Genomic DNA, 26,169 nt, shown 5'->3' on the forward strand with positions numbered 1-26,169 from the left:
GACCGCCAGAGGAGACACTTGGTGCCGCGGCTAGGGCGACGCGAGGGCAGTAGGGACACCACCGATGGAGACGGAGTCGGCGCGCGCGCTTCTTTTTGAGCAGAGAGCCTGGGCGGTAATCCTGCAAGAGCCCTGGAAAGAGATTTTTGTATTTCTTAACCGCGTGCGCTTTTAATGAAATTGCATAGCCCTAAACGGTTTCATAAGATTTGAAACAAGATTCCAAGGGAATCAATCACCACGCGACCGCACACGCGCTGACGAGAGAGTCGGAAGCCGACATGAATCCGAGGGCACTAGCGGAAAAGAGCAAGGAAACGAAACTGGAAGACGCGGTCAGGCAGGAAACGTGCGGCAAAGAGCGAGACGGAAGAACGGAGTCTCGCCGGCGAAAGGTTTCCTTTCAGCTTTTTCCGAGAAGAGCCGCACGGACGCGGAGGGGACGGCCGAGCACCTTGAGCAGGCACGGACACGCCGAGCGCGTGCGTGGCTCGAATGGGAGAGTTGCCACACAACGCCGAAAGCACTTAACTGCAGAGAGAGACGCTCTTCCTTTCCAGGAGAAAGTACACACGCCAAGCTCTCGCCCGTTTCGCTGGAAAAGCCGAGAAGCGAGCAGAACCAAAACTGCGGTGACCGTCAGGCTGTCGACGCACGGCTCTCTTGACACCGTCCAGGTGGGTGAGGGTTCCTTGAGAGACTCGCGGTGAGTCAGCCTGCCGCTGGAAACGAGTTCGCTGATCAAGTCGTTTTCAATCTTTGATGCTTTTAGCGGAACTCGCACACGCGCGCAAACGTAACCTATCAGTTCAAGTGCAAACGCTGCAACTTAAAAAGAACGAAAGTGTCTCCGAGGAGGGCGCGCGGGAGAGAGGTAGCGATAGTGCAGGCGCGCGCGGGAGAGAGGTAGCGATAGTGCAGGCGCGCGCGGGAGAGAGGTAGCGATAGTGCAGGCGCGCGCGGCTTTGGGGCCGAGCGGGCGATTAAGAAAAAGTGCGAATGTTTTACTCTGCAGCAACGGGAACAACCAGTACTCACCTTGGCCGTTTCTTTGCAGCGCCTCTCAGAAGATGCAGTGAGCGAGAAAAGAAACGAGGAACCAGGGGTTGGGAGGGGGGGTTAGACCGCGAAACGAAGCCGTCGGCCAGCAGGCAAGAAGAGCGGCAGTCTCTAAATGTACAGTGCCCAGCTCCGCTTCATCTCTGCTCCAGTCTGCCAGCCTGAAGAGAGTTTCTCAGCTCAGCTTCCACGCCTTCAACACGCGAGAAACCTCTAGCGTCGGCTATGCTCTGCGTCGCACTGATCTAAGAATCGAAAAGGAGTAGGTGCCGCCTCGCGAAGCACAACATAGAAACTTTCCCGAGTCTTTGCCACGCTGCTGGAATCGGACGCAGGTTCTTCGCAGCATACAAAGTTTGAAAAACAGCGACTTTGATGGAGGCTCCCACGTTCGATGTGTCAAAGACAGCCTTTGCGGGTCACCCACACAAGTGCACTCGCATGGCTGTCTTCTTGTCCGTGTGTCGGCTACACACGAACAAGAACCGAGACAGAGAAAGGAGACAGAGCCTGACAGAGAGGATCGAGAAGTGGAAGGGTAGAGAAGCCTGTTTTTCTAGAAGGGCTTTACGCCTCACTCCTCAGTCGCGTCTGATACAGACCTGCAGAGTGTCGCTGTCTATCGCGTGTGCTTCCTCGTGTGTTCGCGTGGGACCGACAAGGCTCAGCTGCATCGCCGTGCTACCTGTGAGTGAAAATCCCTCAACAGAGGCTACGCAAAAGACCGAAAAAAGTGCGAAGAGACGGGAGTCTTGGTTGCCCGGGGTCTCCACGCCTTCAAAGGCATAGAGAAACAAAGAGGGCGAGACTGCTGGAGAGAAGTGAGGGAGAGTCGAACGCGTGTCTTCTCTCGCGTACACGTGAAGACATGCCATTGAATCTCCTCACGAATCTCGCTGATGGTTGTGAGAACTTGACCCGGGCGACATCCCGTGGCCGCGCCGCGAAAAATACGGCAAGAGGCCGCTCCCGAGAAAAAAAGAAAATGAGAGTTTGCGACGAGAGAAGGCGGAGAACAGCCTTTGTTCGTTCGCGCTTTAATGGATCGGGATTTTTGTGGGGGAGACGAACTGGAAGATCTGTTCAACACCTGCCGTTCAAAAACCGAAAGAGAAACACATGCCAGTGGCCAGTTCCGTTCTTCCCGATCTTTGGGACTCGACACTCTCGGGTAGAAGCGCACGGGCTGTGGAGCGTACTCCGGCAGGGAGAAAGGCACACACGTTTTTTTGGGAGTGTACTAGCATCAAGACAGAGGGGAGTTGTTACCAAGTGAGAGAGAAAACGAAAAGCTCTTCGCGTTTTGTTCGTCTTGGAGAGAAGAAGGGCGCGAGAGACGCCTCGGCTGGAAAGCTTGCGAGAGGAGGCCTGACGACAGCAAGCGAAGGCGGCGCTTGACGGTCGAAAAAAGAAAACTGGAGACTCGGGCCGAGTTTTTCTTGCACGAGAGGAAGACCTCCGGGAGAGAGGCGCTCGCAAAATAGGGCCCCAAGGCGCCAGAGCGAAGGCTTTTGGAAAAGGAGAGGGAATCTCGCAAGCACTCGACAGGCAGAGAGCGTTTGGAAGCATGCACACGGCGCGCAAGAAGCAGGCACCCCTTCGTCGGGGGGATTGGGCCTCAAGAAGGACCACGAAGAGAGCAAAGAATACAACGCACGGGCGTGAGAGGAGACACAGTTCTCCGCTAGTTGACGGCGCTCTGCCTTGTGAGGGGCGCAAGTTGTGTGGCGCGTTCGCTGCATGCGCGCAGGTCAGCCACGACACTGTGGCAAGAGAGGTAGTCGGCTCTTCCCTCTTTTTCGCCTTTTCTCTGACGGCTGTAGCACTGCAAAACGGCAAGCTGCTCGTCGTGGCAGGTCGGTCTTGGAAAGGAAACGCTCTTTATGTCCTCCGACCAAGATCCAGGAGACACTGTCTCGCGTTCTTCTGGAAGCACACTCGCGACCTGTCGCAGCGACGCGTCGGCCGTTGCAGAGGCGGCAGACGCCGCAGCTTGCGTCAGGGGACACGCGGCCAAGCCCTGCCGCAAGACCGTCATTTGCTCCACCAGCGCCGCCTTCAAATGATTCCGCATGTCCGACAGAAGCTCTTTTTTCTGTTGAGTCGCCATCGCGGCAGCGTCGGGACCCTGTGCCTGTGTGGGCTGTCCACCGCCCAGCGAAAGACTGTCTCCTTTCTCGCCCAAAAACGGGGTCTCTCCCGGCGACGCAGACTGTTCAAGGCCCAGACGCTCGGTGCCCGCCATCTTGTGGCGCTGGACGAGATCAGCTGCAAAAGGCCACGAGCAACGAAAACCCCAGTGACACACTCCACACGACAATTGCAACCTACACCTGAGACGAATTACCCATATACACACATATATGTACACATATATACACATCCACATAGATGGAAAAACAGGTGCGTCCACCTATGAAAACACAAATATCACCATGGCTTCCTATTTGCATTTTGGTAACCATGGAGACAGAGAAGTCAGAAGTCACTTGCGAGCTCTGTGCTCTGTAGCAGTTCGAAAGAGGTGGGCCGGGGACTCCCACAACCCTAAATCGTCTATTGATGCTTACACCTTTCTCGTGCACGAGCCCCGTGACCTACATATACCTAGGTAGAAACACATCTACAAAAATATATATGTATATATATATATATATATATACATATCGATAGAGACGTGTCGGCAGGTATATGCCTGCATGCACATGCAATTGGGAGCCCAGAGAAGGGTACACCTCTGTGGACTGTCTGTAGAGTATGGGGTGGGCTGAACATTCACGCGACATGATCTAGAAAGGGATCACTTTGTGCATGGGGCGGCGAAAGAACGGAGAGAGAGGTTTCCTCACCTGAGGGATCGTCGCGAGGGACTACCGGCCCTGGCGAGTCTGTCTTGAGTTCCTCTTGCATGGTCTTATTTGGGTTCGTTTTTTTTGCCTGGTGAGGCGGGAAGACGGACGTCTGCGAAGGGAAGACTGCAAAGTTGTTGACGAAGTCGTTGCCCAAAATCACCACGTGCTTCACTCCCGCGGACGACGGCACGTCAACGACTGCGGATGCAAAAAGATCGCGACCCGCCGCGCTCGGCGTCTGATTGTCCCCAGAGCCCAGACCGGCCTGGGACGCACCCGCGCCGCCTGGGGAAGAAGCAGCCGCTCCCATGGGGAAGATGCAGAAGAGACAGACGAGGTGGAGAGGAGAGAGAAGAAAAGGGAGAGACAGGAGAACAGAGAAGCTGGAGTGAAAGCCGAGGCTGACGACGGGAAAGCACAGGGCAGACGAGGGTCTGCGAGGACAGGACGACGAGGCTTGGAAGGCCTTTTGAAACAGAAAAGTTCGGGAGTTGTCAACTACGCAAAGAAGAACGAATTCGGATCTTCCCTGGCAGCGTGAGAAGAGGAAGACGGATACCGGCGTCTGCAGGTGTTTTTGCCGGGAGAGAAGAAGAGAGGGGAGGGGACTGCAACGGAACCACCAGATTCCGTTCGGCGTGTTTTTGCCGCATCGAAACGGGCGACCGAGAGGAACACCGGCGACCTCCGACGCTCCGGAGAGATTATATCCGCAGTCCACAAACCCCGTCTTTCTTCCTGTCTCAAAAAGTGCCTGTTCTGTGAGAGTTGTTCTTTTCGTCAGATGGTCTTTGCACAGAAGGCAAAACCCGATTCTATCCACACGCAGGCGACTCTGCCTTCAGACGAGGCCTGTTTTTCGCCTCTCTCCAAAGAGCAACGGAAACCGGTTTTCAGGCGCCTCGACTCTCTCGCGTTTCGCGTTCGCCAAAGCCGCCTCCAGAGCACGGGTGTCTCTGCATGCACGCCGCAACAAAAAGCCGTCTCAATTTTCAGGTCCACCGCCCAGCCTACGCGCGCGCAGCTTTTGTGTCCTGTGGCGTGGCAGCTGGCCGTGACGACGGAGACAAGCAGGCGGGAAAGAACTCCGGAAATCGCAAGCGGAGACATCTGAGAGTCTTCTCTTTCTCCTGTGAACTTCCCCTCAAAAAGGGGAAAAAGACTGACAAGGCTGGACACCCCTCCAGCCTCGACTAGGCTCACAAACGGCGAAGGGGAAAGAAACCGTCGTAGAGAGCGCGGCTTTTCACCCGCGAGCGGCAAGGTCTCGCTGTGTCTTTGAGGCTCTGGCGTTTGTCGTTTTTTGCGTGTAGACTCGAGACAGAGGATCGCATTGCGTGAAAGTTTTCTGCGTGTCGCGAAAAGGTGTAAATAGCTGCAAACTCACGACTCGTCTTCAGCTGGGACTTGCGCGGGATTCCCGGCGAAACTGGGAGGCAGCGAGAGTCCCCCTCAGCCATTTCCAACCCAGCGCGACACGAACCTTCGCGATTTCGCTTTCCGAAGCAAATACACACGTTTCGCCGACTTTCGTCCTCTGTTTGTCGTCTGTCTTTCCCCGTATCCTCTCGGCTTCTTCCGCTCCAACTCCCGCCCTCTTCCTTCTCTCCTTGTCTTCTATCTCAGGTTCCACGCCTCTTCTCTCGGGTGGTTTTCCGGGCGTTTTCCTGCCCGTTCGTCGCTTCCGCCTCGCTTTTCATGTTTTCCTCCTCCCTTCTCTTCTTCTCTTTATTCTTCTCTCTCTCTCTTCTTCTTTTTCTCCCTTCTTCTCTTTCTCTTCTCCTGTTCGCCGAGAACTTTATGCTCGCCGCACCGCGTTCACCTCTGCCATCCAGCGCAGCAGCACGCGCCGGGAAAAGCCTTTCAGGATCTGCATCCGGACTCCGGGAGGATGTGGGAGAAAGCGAAGAGTGAAAGTGCTTGGGGCGACAACCCCGCCCTGTCTTTGCTCGCTTCTCTGTGGAAAGCTCCAGAGTCTTCAAACCCCGAGAGGCAGTGCCTCTCTTTCCTTCCCTCCTAGGGCCTTGTCCTTCCCTTCGACACGCCCCGTCCCTGCTCAATCTCATCTCTTGCCGACTGCGTCTCTCCGTCTCCCTTTGACTTGCTTGTCTCCTAACGCGTATTTCATTTCCTCCCCTTTTCTCAACAGTCTTCTGCTCGCCCCGTCTCTTCCACTGTTTTTCTGTGGCTCTGACAACGTCGAACCGCCTTCCTTCTCTCCCACACGTCCTCCGCTTTTCTGCTTCCTTCTCTCTTCTCGTTTGTCTCCTCGTCTTCCTATTTCCCTTCTTCTCCTGCGGCGGCTTCTTCGGCGCCTCCGCCTCCCTCCAGTTTCTCATTCTTCTTCGCCTTCATCGTCTCCTGTTCTCTTCTTGTCCCACCTAGCCTTCTTCTCCTTCTTCTTCTCCTTCCTCTCCTCCTTTCTCTCCTTCCTCTCTTCCTTCTTCGCGATGGCGGGCCCCGCGGTGTCGTCGGGTTCGGTCCCCCAGCAGGCGGTCTCTTGGAATTTCCTGGCGTATTTGATGACGTTTTGCGTCTTGGTTGTGCAGCAGATGGGACTGCTGTACTACTTGGCGAATTACTCTCTGGCGCTGCTGGCCATTGGGGCGTTTGACGTCTTTGTGCTCCTCTCGTTCCTGTCCAACAGCAGCGCGGACTTGGCGGCGCTCAAAGGCGCGACTTGCTGGGTGCTCTACGACTGGGCCTTGACAGTCAAGATTGTGATCTTCTTCTTCGTCGTCTTTGGCTCTGACCGCTTAGTCCAGGGCTTCATTTTTGACGGCCCCCACGGCACAATCGTCGAGGTTTCGCTCCTCGTCGTCCTCGCCTGCGTCGTCTACGCCCTCCTAGGCTTCCGGGCCATGGAGCAACTCGTCGGAGGCGTTTCGCAGATCTCCACAGAGGCGATGCTTCTCACGGACTGCATCACGCACGTGGTCCTCGACTTCATCGACCTCACTGCAGCCTTCTTCACCTACTCAGCCTGCCCGCTAGCGATCAGCCAGCAAACGTCCTGGCTGCGGCTTGTCGTCGGCATCGTCATCTCTCTCGCCTTCTTCCTCCACGCCTACTCCTTCCCCTCAGTCGGCGCCCGCTCGCCCCTCCTTGAGAGGCAAGAAGAAAGATTTCACAAAGACACAGGAGACATCTTCATGAGCAGAAAACACGCCGCTCTCCTCGGCGTCTGCATCATCGACTTGCCTCTCGCCGCCGTCCGACTCTTCACCTGGGCGTACTACCCTACATACGAAGGTAAACACAAACGCTCTGAGGGAGCAGAAAAAACACAGAGACAGAGAGACAAGTCGAGGGACAGAGAGACATATACAGAGGGAAGAACAGCAAGTATGCGTTGATACGTCATATGCAGATACCTAGGCAAAGGTATGAACCCATGCGTACACATCTACATCCATGGAGAGAGACAGGTGTCGACAGGTATCGCCTGCTTTGGACTATGATCTGCGGCTTCGCGATTCACCAGTCCAGCTTTTGGCGTGTTTCGTTTCATATTCAGTTTCCCTCGCCACGTTTCTCGTTTCTCCTTTTCTGCCTGGCTCTCTGCATTCGCTCTCTCTGTTCGTCTTATCTCCAAAAACCAATGCTCTTTGTCTTGTCCCTTCCCTCGTCTCCTGCTCTTTCTTCTCTCGGTGTGTGGCGTCGGGACCCGAGTTTCCGCGGTCGCCGTGCGTCTTGTCTCCTCATTCTCGCTGTCCCTGTGGCGTCTTTGACTTCCCTGTTTGCGTCTCGTTCCTTTGTTCCCCTCAGATGGTAAGCAGGAGCTTCGTTCCGAAAAACTCTTCAGCAGTCGCCTCTCCATTCTTCGCCCTTCCTCTCTGGTCAACATGTTTCTGTCTTCTCGTGGGGGGTGCGAGTCGCTTGTCGAGCGAGGCAGAGAAGAAGGGAACATGAAAAGAAGCGGCACGCAGAAAAGCTGGAAGAAGCTCCAGAGACAAAGGGCGAGAAGGCGCGTATTGAAAAATACGCGACTGCAAAACCAGCGAGACAGGTCATGCGACTCGTCCTCTCCCACCCTGGAGAGAAGAGGAGGCGTCCGCAGCTGACGAATGTCTGTGTTTTCGTCCCAGATTCCGACACGGCGCGTTTTGGTCTCTCTTCTCTTTGTCGCGGAGGCGTTTTGTGTTTCCCTCTTTGAACGCGTTCGTCTTTTGTGGATGTGGCGCAGCCTCCTTCTGTGTAGTTCAGAGCCTCGCTTCGAACTCGTCTGCGGCCTCCGTCTTCTTGCTTCTCTCCTCTCTCACTTAGTCTCTGTCTCCCTCTTTGTCTCGAGTGTACTTCTTCTTTCTCGTCCGCTTCTGTGAGACTCGTGCTTACCAGTGCGGTCGAAGCAACGCGCGCAGGAGTGATCTGCAGGGAAACCGCACGCTCGCTCTGTCCCTGTTTTCATCGGAAGTCGGGAGAACCCGCGCAGGAGTCCTCTTCATCGAAATTTCGCGGCACTCAGATGTCACCCGCAACGCACGTTTTGCCGCCTGTTCCGCACGTGTTTTGCCCTCTCTTCTTTGTCTTGTGTATCTCTCCCTCGTGCCTGTCTTGTTCTTTCGGTCATGGCGAGAGCTGTTTTTCCCGGATTCCTGCGGCCTTCCAGGCTTCTCTCTCGCATGTGACGACAGCGCCGTTGCCCGCCGCCCTTTTTCGCGTGACTTCTCTTTCGCATGTCTTCTCCTTGTGCGTCTCACCTGTCTGCTGTCCCCTCGTTCCTCCGCTTTTTCGCAGGTTTCTCTCCTTTTCTCCTGAAGAACATTTGCTTCATTCCGCTGCAGTGCAGCCGCATCAGGCACGCCTCGCTGGCGGCGCACCTGAAGGCGAAACGCCAGCACAAACTTCAGCTCCACTCTCTGCTGGCCGCGCGCGAGGCGACGACGACTTCTGCCACGACGTCGGCGGTCAAGCTGCAACAGCAGCAACTCCAAAAGTCTGTCGCGGCGATGGACACCCGGGAGGGAGTTGCGGCGCCGAGCGCAGGCCTCGGAAACGCCCGTGCTCTCGGCGAGCGCGGCGCGGAAATGGACAAGGACAGAGGAGACGCTGCAGCGGGAGCCCAAGGGGGACCGGTAGTTGGACAGACTGGACGCGACGCAGGCGCCGAGGCGGGTGGGAACGCCGGTGGAAAGAAGGGTGAGGAGTGAAAGAACTCAAGCGAGTTGAAAGAGAGCGGCAACGGGCTGTGTACATACACTCTGAAAAGGCCGAAAAGTGCATATATTCTCTTCCAGACTCACATGCATATTATATACATACATATGTTTCTGTAGTGCATATGTGGGTATGTTGATGTGTGGGCGCTCGTAGTGGCGTGCACGAGAAGGGAGGCGAGACACCAGGGGATGTCGGAGCGCGAGATGCAGAACGTTTGTAGGTCGCGGGGCAAAGTTCAAGAAATCGCTTTTCTGGTATGAGTGGATCTTTGTCTGTGCATGGGCCCCTCTTTCGAGATGTATAACTGAAGCTCTCTACATGTAATCGATGATTTAGGGAGTTCGACATTCTCGTCGAAGTGAGGGTAAAAGCAGAAAATGGAGGTTGAGGTGGCGAGGAGGGTCAGAACATCGTGCAAACGGTCTGGTGTTTTATGTCCGTTTCCCCCGGTCGCTTGCACCGATCTCGGTGATCTCTGCGTGTGTCTTCTCTTCTCTTTGGCGCCGTGTGTTGTCTCAGGTCGAGCACGGAAACACGACGAGGCAGCTCGCCAGTCGTGGTGCTCTGGATTTCTGCAAACCCTTTGCTGCTGCCGCCCTTGCGGCACTGGGGGTCAGAAAGGACGCAATCTGCTCGATGAAATTGACTTGGATGACGACAGCGCGATGACTGAGGAGGACCGCATGTGAGCATTCCCTGACTCCGCCCCGGCTGCGATCCGTTGGTTCTGGAGCTCTCTTCTCTGGTTTGTTTCCTCGCCGCATGGCCGCAGTTTTTTATGTCTGTGCACCTGCGGGTAGATCCATCAACGTCTCGCCCTCTCTTCCTATACAAAAGGTGTCGAGATCCGTGTTTCGAGAAATGCAGGTGTATAAGAGATGTGTAATCCGAGGGGAGAGACACTAGGTAGGGGTGTACATACAGCGCGGAAAAGCTTCTGCTGTATGTCGTTCCCGTTCACACTCGTCCACGAGGCGTTTCTCCTAATGGACAGGCAATCATGTTTCGTGGGGTTTTCTCTCTAACGTGTGCGTCGGTGTGCTTTGCGACCGTTTCTGTTCATATTTAGACTGGATTACACGTTCTGTTGTTTCCTCTTTTATGCTTCTCCGGTGCATGCTGTGCCTTTTCCCATCTGAACAGGCTCGCAAGGCTAGCCGAACTGTGCCGCACGGCTTCTGGGAAGACTCGCAAGTTGCCAGTGAAAGGATTCACCTTCAAGAGAGTAATCCAGAAACTATACTTCTCCTACAAGGTCCGTCCGTGTTCTCTAGGTAGTTTCATTTATCGTGCCTTTTTCGTCTGTTTCTCTTCCTCGTCGTCGCATTCCCCTTTTCTGACGAATTCCTATGCATCTTAACGTCGTGACAACCCACATATAGCGCATCGAAACGGTCTTCTCTAGCCTATTTCGCAGTGCCCCCAAGGTTTTCGTTTGTCTGTTTTTGGATTTCGGAGCCTTCCATCCCCCCCCCCCTTTTTCGGGACGGAAACTTCACCAGTCAGATTTCTCTCCTCTGCGCTCTTGTGTCCCTTTTATCTCCCTTTCTTCACTCATTTTTCGTTCCGAGGTGACTTTCCCTCTCGGTCATCTTTCGGCTCGGGTTTTCCTTTTTCTAGGTCGGAGGAAGACGGGGTGTCGCCTCGCTGCTCGACAATGCGTTAAAGGTGACGTTCTGGAAAGAATTGAGGATCGCCATCCCCTTCGTGGCCACCTGGATTTGCCAAATCGCCATTGTCGCGTGTCTCTTCTTCTTCTACAACGTAAGTCTATCGCTGATATACACATAGAGTATATAGATCTAATTAAACTGGATACGAATATTCATTTTGTTCAAGGAACGCGCATGAATATATGCGGATATATATATATATAAATATATACATATGCGTGTGTATACGCAGATCTCTATAGCAGTCGATCTATCTCTCTTTGTACACACATGCATGCATATGTCTCTGTCATGCATTCGAGGGATAAACATGCATATATATATATATATATATATATATATATATATGGATGTTCATGGGGTTTTCCGGTGTGTCTGGTGTGTTGGCTCTCCAGGATTCCCCTGTTTTTCCAATTCAGATGTTTTCTCTCAAGTCGATGCGAGAGCAGCCGTGGCCGTGGAGTGACATTCCCGTGGAGCTCCAAGTCTGCTTCATCATCACGTGTGGGCACTTCCTGATGCTCGTCTCCTGCTGGTTTCTCTCGGCGCCGCTTCTGGACGTTCTCTTTGTCTCCTTTTTCGGCTCTCTAAAGCTGCTTTCCTTCTTCCTCATGGTCCTTACCTTCCGAGATTTTGGCGTCTTCAACAGTATTTTCAATCTGCATCTCTACGTGATGGACTTCGGCAAATATGCCATCTTCATCTTCACACTCGTGCCGGTGAGAAGGCAAACGCCCCTGGGAGAAAAGGCGAAATTCCGAGAGGAGGCTGAAGAGAAAAAGGAGAGAGGAGAAAAGGGAAGCGAATGCAGAGAACAGGCGAAGCGGCACACGGCAGAGGAAAACAGGAAAATTAACGCAAGGAGTCAGCGCAGGAACGACGAGGAGAAAGACGGAACAAGCACCAGCCTGGCGAAGAACACCAGAGCCTCAACGCGGTGTCCTCTTTTTCTCCCCTCTATCTTTCGCCCTCAGACCCCCTGCTAGGTTCCACCATGGCGTCTATGTATGTTTCGCCGTCTCTCTTTCTCTTTTCAGGTGTCTGATCCGCCTTCTCTGTTCAGATGCCTGATGTGTGTTTGCGGTCATGACCCCGTCTCCTGTGTGTGATGCTTGGAAGAAAACATGGATGCATTCCCGTAGGCAGATATATTTGTGCACGCATACGTGCATCTATGCATGATTATCTTTTACATTTGTTATCTGTATAAGTCGGGGTGGGGCATGGAATGGATGTGTCTCTTTTTCCTGCTCTCCGAATGGCGTTTCCGGTATTCTTTCTGGTCTTCTTTTCAGATGATCGGCGTCCTGTATACTCTCTACCCCGTGCTCTGCGTGATGCTGGGCAGACAGTACATTACGTACATTGTCCCTCCACCTCGGATCGGGAAATTCCGCAGAGTGCAAACGGTGCTCGATGCGGCGCGACACGGCGGCGAAGCAGACTTTGCACGTGAGTTGGATTCCCCTTTCTTTCGAGGAAGCAAGATTCCCTTTTCTTTTCTGGAAGCAAAGGAATCCCCCTTCTTTTCTGAGGAAGCAAAGAATTCCCTTTTGTGGAGGCAAAGCAACACCAGGGTGGTTCATCTATGGCAGTCTAGCCTCTTCTTGTGGGAAACCTGGTGCCCAAGACCACACGGTTCCTAGCCACTCTTTTCATTGCCATGTGAAGTGTAAATGTAGTGGTTTCTAGAGACTGGATCTCCCTTTTTTCTGAGCATCGTTTCGAGCGTCGCACAGCCTCTCCGTCCGGGGACGAGGGTCGTGATCACAGTAGCATTTGCGGAGATTTCTCTCGCTTTCTCGGCACGACGCGAAAACATACAGTAGACCGAGGATCACCGTCGGGCTATTTCGATCCTTGTCTTCAAGGGGAACTCTATTTCAAAGGGGGTTCCTTCGATGTAAGTCGTAGCCATGGGGACACAGAAAGCGCACGCCCCAGCTGTCGCCCGCCGTGTCTGTCTTCTTGGGTGGCGTTTCCTTCGCAAATTTGATGTGTCACGGGCGATCTGATATCCCTCTCGTCTTCTTTCCGTTCAACCGTTTCTGGACCTTTCTCGAGCGTCACCTTCCTGTTCGCAAACTTCTGGTGTCTTTTGCAGAACTCGAGACGCATCCGCGAGGCGACGAAGCAGGGGTTGTGGCGACAGTGTGTCTCATGGTTTTCCTCAACTGCTCCCACATGCTCGCCCCGATCTCGATGAATCAGCTGCTTGTGGGCCCAAACATGATCAAGGCCGTGAGGTAAGCCAAAGGGGGACGGAGAAAGAGGACGAGAGACCGCCCACACAAGCGAGGTTCTCTCTGGTTCTCATGTTGCTTCAGAGGCGCGAAAACGCATTTCTACGGGCAGATCGAAGGCTTGCTGCTCCAAGTCGCGGGATCTTTCTTCCTATGCATTCCTTTGTGTGCACTTTCTGTCTTTGTCTTTTCTTCTCGTTAGGCTCAACGACGGCCTGCTGCGCGTGCACTGGCGCCAGCTCCTCATTACCGTCTTGCTGCGCGCATGGTGTTTCGTTCTTTACCTGACTTTCCCGAACAGCATAACCTACAGCAAGGACCCGGACGCTATCGAGAGCGTTCTCGAGGTGAGCGGTGTCGCGACGCAGAAAGAGAGGGGGGCGGGTTCTCTTGGAGGCGGTGTTTCCTCTAAACGCGCCGGCAGCGTGGAAAGCCCGGGTGGGTTCCGTTATCGGGTGTTTGCGCCCCGTCTGCTAGGTCGATTTGTTGGTCTCCATTGTGGATCAGTCACAGCCGTAAACGTGGTGTTTTTGTTCTTTCCCTTTTGGGTCTTCAGCACTACACCAGCCCTGGAGGCGCGTGGTATGAACGTTTTTCCTTCGCATCTGTCGTCTTCCTCGCCCACATTGTCCTCATGTTTTTCTACATGGTTTTTTCGCAAATCTGCCGTCTCCTTGCGCTGCGGCGTTTCGAAAACAAAGCCATGTTCAAGGACCTTGCGCTCCTCTGGCTGCAGAGAAAAGGTACCCCGCCCGTCAAAGCAGATGTGTCTTAGGCCTCTCGATAGGAAAACAGGCACGAGGTGTACCAGCGCCCCTGTGGAAATGCTCAGAGCTTGATATCTTTTTGTATATTCATGCATGTTATATCCGTGCGTAGGCATCGATACCATGCTACGTGTTCGTCTTCCCGTCGGTGTGGACAACCGCATTTTTTGTGGAAGGAGGGAGAGGTGTCGGCTGTTGTGTCTCACGAGAGACAGGGTGGCGGTTCAAGGTGTCTCGGTAAACATTCGCGCGGGACGTTCCGTCCTGACGAATGCAGTGCCTGACCGTTCATGCGCCTCGTTCTAAGACAGGGGGATGTGTGCCGCCACAAACACAGGCGCAAAGGAAAGTGTGTTTGTTTAACACAGGCGCAAAGGAAAGTGTGTTTGTTTGTCCCATTCTTTCTCTTCAGAGGAAAAGCTGAACGAGATAGCACTCGCAGCAGCGACAGGTCGCGCGTCCATTCCGCCGCAGTCTCCTTCGTCTCGGCACGCCGAAACTCGCGAAGTTCGATTGATTGTGGAAAAATATTTTGCCCATTGTTTCCACACCTCCCCCGGCGACTTTTTGCCTGGATTCTTCTGAAAAGCTCGCCTTGTTTCGGAGGGATTCAAGAAAAATGCGAAGGTTTTTTTTTTTCATTTGCCCCCGCTTTCGCTGTTAAGCGGTTGAGACTCTCCCTTGTTTTCAGGGATCCTAGGCGTTTCCGTTCCCGCCGCCTTCTGTCGTCTCTTGGTTTCTCGTGCTGTCCCTCCGTCTGCGCTCGTTGTCTTTCTCCGTGTCCGCTGTCTCTTCTCTGCGTAGCTGGTCTCTCGTTTCTCTGTTTCTCATCTCGCTGGCATCATCTCTCGCTCCAAACCCATCCCTTGAACCGTCTCCCTCGTCTTCTTCGTGTCGCTACTTACCTTCCTTCTTGCCGTGTTACCCTTTCTATCTCGGTTCACTCCTCCCGATCGCTGTGTCTACCCGTCGTTGTTCCTTCTGTTTCTGTTTTGTCTCCTTCCACATCCTGCTCTGTCTCCGGTTTCTGGTCCTCTCTCTCCTCCCCGTCCTTTTGTTTTTCTGCACCCGGTGGCGGCTCTCTGTGCCGGTGTCTGAACAGAAAAGTAGTGTGTCTTCGCGGCTCACCGAAAGACCCTTTTCTAGTCCAGGGGAAAACAACGCGATAGAGGTAACTTTCCGAGGTCGATCATTTTTTGTGGTTCTCTACCGCCTTCGATGCTGAGCTGTACGTCTTCGATTCCCGTGGTACCAAAATAAACACGTAGTGTTCTTCGCCGTCTCGCCCTTCACGCCGCTCTCATGTAACCCACGACCAGGGAAAGAAGGCAGAAAGTCGTTTCTAAAATATGTATGTATATATATATATATATATATATGAGTACCTGTGTACCGACATATATGCAGAGATATATGTAAGAGAGACAAGCATGAAAGTGCTTTTTAAGAATATGTGTAAAGTCGAATATACATATATATATGTATGTATATAAAGAGAAATGTGCACAGTCTGTGGAACGGGTCCTAGTTGCGCATGGTCTGAAGAGCGAGAGGTGCCAATGCACCGCGTACAGACTAGCACTGCATGTAGGCATCAAGGATGACTATCTGAGATTCTAGATTCGAGTAATCGTTTTTGGAAGGCTGCCCCGCCACACAGAGAGTCGAAATCGCGTGGACGCAGCTGTGAAACTTCTCGGTGTCTTGTCGAGAGGCGCCGAGGCGTTTCCCTTGTCGGGAAAAACGAGGCAACGTTTTTGCAAGCTAAAGCGACAAACATCCGAACAGATGTTACTCTCGTTCGGAGGAAAGTCCAGAGAGTCAGCCCTTTTTTCGCGGAGAGAGGATCCCCGGGGCGACACCAACTGGTGGAAGAGAGAAGGGGAGGCCCGCACGACGCGCATCGAGCAGATACGCTTGCGGCGTTTTAAAGATACATGCACTTTTTCAGCTTCCCTGTGAACTTTTTCTTCCAGGAACTGGGAGGAAACCGTAGAGAATTTAGGGAGGGGTTGTAGAGGATCGACAACGAAAAGCAAATGCGCTTCTGTTTCAGTGCGCGGTCGCACTCGTCAGAGGAAGAAAGAGAAGCACGGAGCGAGTGGAGAACAGAAAATGAGAAGGAAGGGGACAGAAATGGGGGCGTAGGCAGAGAGAAGGCGAGAGACGAGGAGGGGAGACAAGCAGCCAAGCAGGGCACGCGAAAGAAATGAAGAAGACGACGGTAGGACAACAGGAGCAACAAGCGTGATGCTAAGACGAGAATAGTTCCGTACCCGTGCATGTATCGCTTTCATGGACAGCAAACTCAGAGACCGCAGAGTTAGTTTGCAACTGAGGCGCAGCGTCTTTCCTCGTATATGTACGCATATGTCGACACATGTGTCTGTTTACACCTCTTTTTCATTTGTATCAAGATGTCTTTGAGTATACGCCTACATCTCTATGTGCGCATAGCTTTTGCGCATAGGTGCATGTTGACTTGTCTATCTTTTCTTGATAGCACGCGTGTTTGCATGTGCTTTCTTGTCTCCCTTTCCTCGTTTCTTCGACTTGACTAGAGTTGCAAGAGGGTTGAGGAGAAGGCAAGGAACGGAAGAGGCGGCGGCAGCACTTCCTGGGCTGCAGCCAAACAGGCAACGAGGGGAAAGGCGCAGTTTTCCTGAGGGGACAACGCTGCCGTCGCAGCGAAGAATCGAAAATCGTAGAGGGTGGCGAGGAACGGGGGAAAAGGGGACGAATTTGATGGCGATGCATGCACGAGAGTCGAGCAAAGGAGAGGAAACGGGCCAGGAAGACTAACGAGGAAAAGACGGGGAAGAGCTTCCCTGTACCGCAGCAGCCGGAGGGCAGGAGACGGCGAAGAACACACAGTGAGGGGGACAGGGGGAGATGGCTGAAATGAAATGTGGAGGCTTCAGAGGTAGGAAAAAACGCCGCCTCAGCAGCAAGAGTAGTGGACGAAGAGAACAACAGAGCAGAGAGCGGAAGATCAGCTAAACAGTGCGATGAACAGAAAGCCAAGTAACACAAGAGAGGAAGGGACGGGAGAAAAACAAGGACGAATAACAGAAAAGATGAAACAAGCAGGGAGTAGAGAGGTGCTGACGTGAAGAGAGGAGGAACACAAGAGACACGAACGTTCAAAAGTGCCTGTGGCGAAACGAAGAACCAGGGAAGAAGAAAAGCCATCTGAAGAAGACGCTAAGAACGAATCCGCTAAGCATCGCCTCTCATCCGTTCTCCACGTACACTTACACGCTTGCATTCGGAGGCCTCAAAGCGTTTTCGATAGCTTCGTGAAGTCTTCTTGATCGCTCTTCTGTTGTGCTTCTCTCGTCGTTTTCCCGTCCCCGTTTTTCTTGTCCTTTCGCTCCTTCCTTTTCGTCTGCGTCCTCTTCTCCCAAAGTACTTGTTCGCAGGGTCTGAGGGATAGCGTGCGCACTCCTGTCTCCTGCGGAAACCGCGAAACAGGGAAAGGACGAAGACAACGATTTCGGCTTCCTCTGTTTCTCCCGTGAGTCGTACCTTCCGCCCGCTGTATCGGTACAGGAGACACTGTCGACAGGGGTTTTGCTGCCTCTTCTACTTTCCTTCAGGGAGCAGAACAATGCAGAAAAGATCACCTTGACGCCTGCTGCAGTCCGAACCTCGCGGGGAGGTCTGTGGGCGGGGATCCCGCGAATCCGACAGCAAAGGAGATGCCTTAAGCGAGCCTTTTTCTGATTTGCGTTGTTGTCGCTCTGATCCGGGATGAATAAATGTAGATAGAGTGATAGAGAGGTATACATGCACGTCTCCTTCTCGCGACGCACGTATTCGCGTGTAGAGTTACGCGCACAGATTGAATTCCAGCACGCATATCTATCTGTGTCTATCATCACGTGTGTCTGCGGCTGGGAAGTCGGAGTTTGCAGAGACTTGAGATCAAGAGCAACACACCCCTGGCAAACCACCTGCACACACCTGCAAATTATCTATGTATATATGTATATGTATGTATATATGTATATGTATGTATATATGTATATGTATGTATATATGTATATGTATATATATATATATATATATATTTCCTGTAGGGAGATAGAAGGGTAGACAGTGTGCGGTGGGGTGTCACGTATTTAGGGGTGTGTTCTATTTCGGTCAACGAGCAACGACGCCTGTGCGCTCACCTTCCTGAGCCTGCGTCAAATGCCGGAGAAGAAGCGCAGAGCCGTTGGAAATGGTCTGCACTTTGCGAGGCAATCCTTGGCAGCCCAGTGGCCGAGGCGAGGAAGCAAGCGCTTTCTCTTCAGGCGAGTTCATATGCTGAGGCGGCTGAGGAGACTCCGATCCTTTCGCGTGCCCGAAAGCTCCAGGATTTCCTCCCGGGAAGGCCGAAGGAGGCCCGCGCTCCACTCCGGAGGAAAGGACCGAGGATCTCTGAAACAAAACGAAGGAAGAAGCTCACAAGAAAGTCGCAGGAAAGAATAAGGCGACGGGGAAAGACATCCAAGAAACGCATTGCGTGGGGAGGACGTAGAGGAGAGAACGGCGGAAAGCATCAGGTAGAACGCGAAGCGTTCAGATCAATCTTCAGAGGGTTTGTGTTACCCAGCGCAAAGCGGAGCACCACGAAGGGAAAATGGAAACGAAAGCAGTCGTTGCGGGGAGAGTCCACTTGGCGTCTAAGGCAGCCACGGTGTGCAGAGCTGTATGAAGGGAAGGCAGAGAAAAGGGGAGAAAGGGAAGAGAAAAAATCTTGGACATGAGATAGAAGAGGGACAGTAGACATTTCCTTTCTCCCATACATCGTTTGCCCAATCGGCAGATAACGCTCTTTCCTCGTCTTCGTTGTCTTCGTCGTCTGATTCTGTAGAAGGTAGAGACGAGGAGTTGTCATCCTCACAGTCTTCTCTGTTGCCTCCACTGCCTCCGTCCGCTAGCTTCATCTCTGTTTGTTGGCTTTCTCGCCCGTCCTGTAGGGGCAAGGTCTGCGTTTCCTCGGATGGAGATGCATGAGAATTCCTTTTTGCAATGACCCTCATAAACATTCGCCAACCAGGAGCATTGGAGAAATTCGATGCTCGCCGGCTGTCGATGCTCCATCGAGGGGCCGAACTGCGAGGAGTCATCAGCGGGGCACTTGGGGGAGTGATTTCTTCTTCGTCTGACGAAGTTTCCGAAGAGCTCGAAGACCTGAAAACGAGGGAGCCAAGCAGAAAACGAACAGGAAGCATAACTCTTACGGAAGATGCCGAGTTGACGGAATGGCTGCTGTGTGCGGCGTGTGGCTACAAAGAGAAATGCCTGAAAAAGGGAAAGAAGTAGAGGGGAAGGAAGAAAGGTAGAGTCACGTAGGCAGTCAGGTCGCTCTGAATTGGCTACACGGCTTCACAACCAGGCGAATCAGAAAGGAGTTGAAGCGAAAGAGGACGGAAAACGAGATCACGAGCGAAAAGGGGAACTGACCGATGAAAACGTATGGTTTCGTCAGCTCTCTTCGGAAAGCCCGAAATGAAACAACGGTGCAATGCAAACTCACTTAGGAGGCGGGGGCTGCCAGCAGCGAATCTCTGCGATCTTTCTGGAGTGAAGAGAGAAGGAAATACAATCGCACGAGCAGACAGCTCTGGAAAATCTGTAGTAGGCGCTGCATTTATCTCTCAGTAAGTGTCTCTTGTTTTTGACGAAAGTGTTTCCCCCGATTTCAGGCTGTCTCCCTGTCCCCTGTTTCTCTTGTTTTCCTACAGAGACGTCGAAGAGCAAGTGACCTCGGGAACAACACTAGGGACAGGAAGTGAACGTGCAGCTTCGTTAGAACACTTTTGTAGTGCAGCGTTGTTTTTTGAAGAATCCGTGGCGTCCTGTCCAATCTGTTTGAATGCAGTGAATTACAGGCAAAAGGTAGCACTACGCCTGTCGGTGCTCTTGTGAAATAGAGTATCTGAGAAAACGGAGGACGTTAGGTATATGGAAAGTTAAAACGACACAAGTACTTCGGGTAGGGATAAAAGGTAGACATTGAGGCATTTTGCAAGTGATACAGATAAACGTACAGCAAATATGCTCACATATTGGGGGATGTAGATAGATTAGATGCGTAGAACAATAGACTGCTAAGGCGGCTGAAAGAGAAACGGATCAGTACTGTGGTCGAGCGGTGCATCAGCAGCTAAATAGGTACACGACGGGATTGAGGGCTGGCTGCGAGTAGGTTCAAATTCCTTTGCTTTCCTACGTCTGAGCCCGATTTAGCAGAAGAGACCGTCGCCTGGCCCACTCTTCCATTGCCTGGTTTTTCGCCGCTGTATGCCTGGAAAAGAAAGCACGCGTGATTAGATACGCAACAGGAAAATAAAACTTGCCCGGGCGATAGACAAGCAGACTGAACCAACAAACAGGCGAAAATTTGGCAGATATGCAGATGGAAATATGGGCGAATAGCTATGCAGACTTGTGCATAGATAGATGCACTTACACACCGGACATATAGCGGCGACTAGATGTTTAATCACGGAGACAGAGAGCGGCCTATCTATTTGAGTAGGTACACCAAACTAAGCCTCTTTGGATGCTCACTCATCGTTAGAAAGACGTTTAAACACGCCACAACTGGGCATACTTTGGTTATCGCAGCCTCACCGCATTCGGATGATGTCTCGATGGCGACGGACCAACCACCGCTCGTCGAGATTCCTCTCCGCCGCTCCTTTATTCTCCTCGTTGGCGCCAAGTGACAAACAACCTGGTGACATTCAGGTAGACGAGAGAACAGAAATCAGGGTACCTTCTATTTTGCCGCATCTCTGGGATCATGAACGAAGGGAGTAGATAGGCGAGTGTGCTTTGCGTTTTGTCCCTTCGTCCGAAAGGGCGGAAAAAAACACAGCGGGAAGCGTGAGGAGAAATCGAGACACCGGGTAACACAGGGTTAAGTGGGTAAAACACGAGTCGGTTTCCTGTGCGAGGGACAAGGAGTCTATCTTCTTTTCGGGTTCGCGAGATCGCTCATTTTACCAGCAAAGGTCTGCCGCGGGAGGCGTCCTGGCCTCTCAACGTGATTCCGCGGCCACCGTGCAGGAGAGTTGCTGAGAGACACTTTCCCCTCGCCTGTTGCTGAGGGAGAATTGACGTGAATGTTCTTCATGCCCCAGGGGGGCCGGATCTTCCGTAGATCTTGGATGTATCTCTGCTGCAAATCCCCTCGATATTTCCGGTGGCAGCTTGCAGCCCACGTTTGAGTCATTGTTCTAGCTTCTGTCTCCGTTGCCCCGGACCTATCGGGCGCTGCCACAGAGGCCCGGTCGGCAGCATACTCTCTCCCTGGGGCAGACGTTGTTGCTTTCTCTTTCCGAGAAGTGAAAACTCCGACAGGGGAGCTCAGTTGATCAAGCATGAGAGCGCGTCTAGCGCTGATAAAATCCTCGGGGTTCCCCTGCGGAAGGAGGTCCCGCGTTTCTAGCTCCAGGAGGTAATCTTGGGGGGAAACGAGTGGAGCATGACTTTGGAGAAAATCAAGAAAAGATGGCTCTTCCGCACTAATACTGCCGGCGTGCCTTCTGTCTTGATGAACTCTGCCTTCATCAGTCAGGTCGCGAGATGCCTTAGAACCACACGCTTCCACGTCAGGGTTTTCGGCGACAGAAACGGCGTCTTCGAGGCTACGTCTGTTACCCTTCGATGCTGGCAAAACAGAGGATCGACGCGAGTTGCAAATGGAGCCTGACGCACTTGATCTCTTGCTTTCTCTCTGCCTGCCGAGCAGTCTATCCTGCGCAAGAGGAAGTCGGAAATTCCCCGCGGTGTCTAGATTATCTGTGGAGTTGTTCCGGGAGGCGAAACCTCCATTCGAACCTCTCCTCGGTCTTTGTGGGTCATAAAAGGCGGAACCTCTACACGAAGCAAGTGCGGAAGCGTCAAACGCATCACTGGGGGAAGGCAGCTCCGGAGGAGGATACGCAGGTGGAAGGTCCGATGGGTCTGTCGAGAGCGCATCTGTCACTGTCCAGTTCGGACGATTGTCTGTTCCTCCACAGTCGCGAGGGGGACCCGCACCACTTGACGCGGTGGCTGCAGAACGAGGCCGTTGTCGTTGAAACCACGCATAGACGCTGTCCAATTGAGAGAGACGGAACTTTGTGTTGCGGCAAGAGAGGACCTCTCTTAGACGGTTTTCGAGTTCAGCAAAGAATGCCTGTGTATATGGCTCTGCAACTGCTGTTCTAGGAGTACTACCAGTGTGCTGGTATGACTTGGGATTCCAAAATGCCGTACGGCGCCTACAACTTGTGCCAGAACCTCCTCCACGGGACAGAGATGAAGGCGGATTTCCCCATACGGGAGGTTCCACCACTGGCAATAATTCGGAGGCCTTCGGTGAATACCCGTCACATCTGTTCCCGTCGTTTGCTGATGGCTGCTTCGGGATCCACCGCGCCTCCAAGCGGAAACGTCGAGTTGGTGGTACCGCAGAGAAACCGTCAGGAGTCGGCTCCAATCCAGGGCCACCCCCGCCCGCTTGGCTCACTCGTTCTGCACACCGTGACACAAACTCTTGCATCTCGAGGTATCGCGGATCTCCTGCAATGTTCAACGCCTTCACATCGTCCACCGTTACCGCATTTGCCCACTGCGCGTCAGTCGCTTGCGTCTGTGAATCGCAAGGCAAGCTTCCGCCAGTCTTGGTCTGCATAGCGCTTGTTTCCATTTTGATCGCCGCTGCTTCCACCGAACGAGGGATGCGTATCGCCGCAGCTGGCGTTCTAGCCGCCAGAACAGCCTTGGGCGCTCTGTCACTCAAGGTAGGTCTTTCCAAGCGATAACGATTAGATGGGTCCTGTGGAGAGATAGCAGTTTTAGGCCTTCCAAACGGCGACCCTGGTGAGGAGGAAGTCGCAGCCTGCCGCTGCAGCGGGACCGCATCAGACCGGGAAGAGCTGGAGCGCAGTGCAAGTCTCGGGGACCCGGACGCCTCCAGTAGAATGCGAGGAGGCAGTCCATTTGGCCTAGTCAGTAGAGAAAAATCACGCAGCTTCCTGGCACAAGCGTCGATCTGGTCATCCACAGAACAGCGTGTGTACCACCCGGGCTTGGGCAGAGGACCCTGATGTTTGGGGTAAGACCTGAGATCTGGTCGCGGAGGCAGATTCCCCTTCTGCCCTTGTGTCTTTTTTTTTTTGCCTTTGGCTTTGGACATTGTGCCTGCAGCTTTGGGTGGCTTCGCAGGCATTTGCGGTCGGTCATGAAAGCCAGAGAAGCAAAATTAAATGCTTTGCCAGCTGACAAGCAGAGAATGCAGATCGAGAACTGAGCTGTGCCAGCTGGAAGGTGGGCTCAAATATTCTTTTGAAGTTCCTGTAACCGAGTTGAAACAAACAGGCTGATTTCCGTCAAAGCACGACGGTAACGCGAACAGCCTTTCACAAGACAGCCATAACAGCTGACCAGAAAGGCCAGCTTTGCTTGTTCGTGCCAAGTTCCAGCTATACAGAGGAAACTCAAAGAGCATCGACTCCCTGGGATGCGTCCAGCAAACGAATGTTTTCATTTAACGCCCAGGGGCTAGATGTCACCTGGAAAGTGCTATACAAACATGCGTGCCGCAAAACCAATTCTTGGGCGGGTGTACCGCGCTGGCAGACTTTCTCATACTGCTGGGGTGACGCTCTGTTCCACCTTGTTGCACTTGCAGCTCTCTGGAAACACTAAACCAGGAGCATTACGCAAAGCATTCTGCGACATGATGGGCTTCTCTAGTTTCCCAGATTACCATACCCTATCGCCGTGCCATCAGCCATACTGTCGACTCATCTCGTATGCCTACACTGGACTGTATATTTTAAGAATTAGCAACGCCTAGGAACTGAACCTGGCGGAATTGAGCCATTCCAGGTGTTCTTCTCCGTAGCATGCCAGTCTAGAATTGTGACCAGGCAATAGATATGCAACAGGTCATGTACGATTTCCACGTGCTTACGACTACGCAGAGAAGCCAGGCACGGAACTGAGATGCCTGTGTGTTCTTCGGCTGCTTAAAGTGCATGTTGCGCATTTTCCCTTATCGGCGGCGTCACTGGAAAGGCGACCGCTTCATAAAAGGAGGTAGATGCATTCACGCGTGAAATTGTGTGGCCACGATGAAGAGAGGCCACGCTGATGGGTAGCAGCTCCGTTTAATCATTTATGTTTAACGTTCCCGCGGAGTGGCGGCATGTTCTCAGCAAAACACTGGCTCCTATAAAGTTCAAAGCAATCACTTTTGACGTTGTTTTACGCCGCAGCGTCCCACACTCTTGGTCAAACTCCGACACGTACTCGTGGCTCAGACTGTTCCGATTTCGTCCCCTATAGTAAAAAAACTCAAGTCCCGGCCACGCACCCGGCTCGCGAGATAAAACGGAATCCCGACAGGGCTAAGGATCTGATATCCTCCATCAGCCATCCTCTGGAGTATCCCTGCCTCAGTCACTTTCCTTTGAAATGTGAGCTGAGGCCGACGGACGAGCAAAGCGTCAAGAAACCCACGCCACCGGGAAAGTGTCACTGCTGTTTCACATCATCCGAAGCTCTGTGGACCTGATTCAGACACTGGACGGTTTGTCTTCCGAGCCGCCATCGAGGCGGTTCATCGAGCTACGTGCCAACTTTGGATCTGCCAGCCGAAAGTCGCAAGAACGAAACATGCCTCGGGGCTTGGCTGTCATTGGATGTTTTTGCCCCACTCCTGAAAGATTTATGAAATTTTGTGAATGAAGAGGACAGGGAAGAAACATCTTCATTGTAATTGAGGAACCGACATACGATGTTAACCGCGCTATCTGGTATTCTGTCGCATTTAGTTTACGCTGTCGAAACCTCCAGCAAGGAGAAAAGAACTGCAGCCGGGGGCCCGGCACACCGCCGTTAGGGATTCCCGCCCTCCAGACGACCGATAGGCTCTTCAGCGTGAAGCAGTTCTCGACGAGAAAAAAGCTTCCGAATCAAAGCTAGTGCGTACGACCATGTAACTACTTTGCCCATATATGTAACGGCCTTATTTCTCGAATTCGTAGAGGTGCGCGTGTGTGCCGATCCCGCCCAGGCTTCACAGGTGGTCGGCCGGTCAACGCTTAGCCAAGACCCTTCCAGTACCCGACCCTTAGAAATCTCACAGAGATAGTCCACCGATGATACTGCGCTTCAAGTGTCTGTGAGGTTTCCTCATTCTTTGTGAGTGCCATTTGTGCAGTTGTGCTACTCCACGTTGCCTTTCGTACAAACCATTCGGGTCTTGGAGTGCCTATACTCAGGTGGCGCAAAATCATTCACCAGAGCCACGGCGGATGTCCTGCGTCTTTTCTCTCGACAGCCTGTGTGAGTGTGTTGTGCTGAAGAAGGAGCAGGAACGGCGCATACTGGAAGAAAGAGGAAGGACGGCGTGGGTGCTCTACCCTCCGCCCTTCCCATTGGTGTCTGAAATCTTGAACTGCTGCTAGACTCTCCTGTACTAGGGCGGTACGCCGCCTCGTGGAGGAGTATTTGGTCGGCTTTCGGTCTTCCCACTTTCTGTCAGCCAGTTCACCAGTGGTCATGAAGGAGTTAAAAGAAAGGAGCGTTTGCGCAACAGTCGAACCGCGGCACACAATTCCCCGCATACCGTGTGAGACTGCAGATACACACCTGTTCGCCGATTGGAGTAGCTGAGTGCAGCATCTTTAGTGGACTTTCTGTTTGACTTTTCCCACATCCGATGTCTCTGTTTCTCGTGGCGTAGAAGCTTTTCTCGTCGGTGAGAAACGAAAACGTACGCACAGCCACCGGCACAGATACCCTCATTGTCGATCTGATCGACCCCCTTCAAGCCAGACCGTGCAAAACGTGCAACTAAAACGAGGGTCCCTTAAAACGCTCCTGAGGGTAAACCTACATGACCAGTCGACCAAAAAGACGTACCTCAGGGGCGCATGTACACGTACTTCTTACTTGTGAGGGTTCCTCGAAATCGGCCTCAGAGTGAGTGCTGATCTGGGCCTTTTCAATTTTTCTCGAAAGCGGACAGGTGGAAGAAGTACTCCATAAACTATGCTGATGACATGCCTGCAAACGTTTGCTGAGCTTCCATTGAAGAGGGTAAGTCTCTGGGATGTGGGGGTGCACCAGTATCCGGTCCTGCGCTAGTGTGTGTGTAGCCGTAACACCACAATGAACCTGTAATGCGTACCCGATTACCATAGAACAGGTTCTCCCTCCCACTCCTTCACCCGATGTAGGCAAACACATATAGACTGGACCACAAGAGCATACGAGAAGAACAGTTCCGCGGAGACGTATTATCCCTTCAAGACACAAGCGGGTTCTTTCCGCGCTCGGCCTTGCCCAGCGGTCGGTGACTCGCCGTCTGCTGGTCTCTTGACACCGTGCTTACTCGGCAGCTTGACCAAGGAAGAGTGAC

The 26,169-nt window shown here is 52.9% G+C and overlaps 3 protein-coding genes across 3 annotated transcripts; 1 reads left to right on the forward strand and 2 right to left on the reverse strand.

Moving 5' to 3' along the window:
- Nucleotides 1–2,743: 2,743 nt before the first annotated feature.
- NCLIV_010650 (conserved hypothetical protein) lies at nt 2,744–4,221 on the reverse strand (the record flags this gene model as incomplete). The annotated part of the gene is made up of 2 exons (XM_003880580.1): nt 2,744–3,327; nt 3,909–4,221. The coding sequence occupies 2 exons, from the start codon at nt 4,219–4,221 to the stop codon at nt 2,744–2,746; spliced, it is 897 nt and encodes a 298-aa protein (XP_003880629.1).
- A 2,140-nt stretch (nt 4,222–6,361) lies between these two features.
- NCLIV_010660 (conserved hypothetical protein) lies at nt 6,362–14,923 on the forward strand (the record flags this gene model as incomplete). Its single annotated transcript, XM_003880581.1, has 11 exons — nt 6,362–7,163; nt 8,649–9,050; nt 9,591–9,756; nt 10,215–10,326; nt 10,692–10,835; nt 11,140–11,463; nt 12,040–12,196; nt 12,849–12,990; nt 13,190–13,334; nt 13,544–13,730; nt 14,175–14,923. The coding sequence occupies 11 exons, from the start codon at nt 6,362–6,364 to the stop codon at nt 14,921–14,923; spliced, it is 3,330 nt and encodes a 1,109-aa protein (XP_003880630.1).
- A 5,795-nt stretch (nt 14,924–20,718) lies between these two features.
- NCLIV_010670 (conserved hypothetical protein) lies at nt 20,719–22,968 on the reverse strand (the record flags this gene model as incomplete). The annotated part of the gene is made up of 1 exon (XM_003880582.1): nt 20,719–22,968. The coding sequence occupies one exon, from the start codon at nt 22,966–22,968 to the stop codon at nt 20,719–20,721; it is 2,250 nt and encodes a 749-aa protein (XP_003880631.1).
- Between the last annotated feature and the right edge of the window lie 3,201 nt (nt 22,969–26,169).

Source organism: Neospora caninum, chromosome IV, assembly GCF_000208865.1.
Source record: "Neospora caninum Liverpool complete genome, chromosome IV".
Lineage (NCBI taxonomy): Eukaryota > Apicomplexa > Conoidasida > Eucoccidiorida > Sarcocystidae > Neospora > Neospora caninum.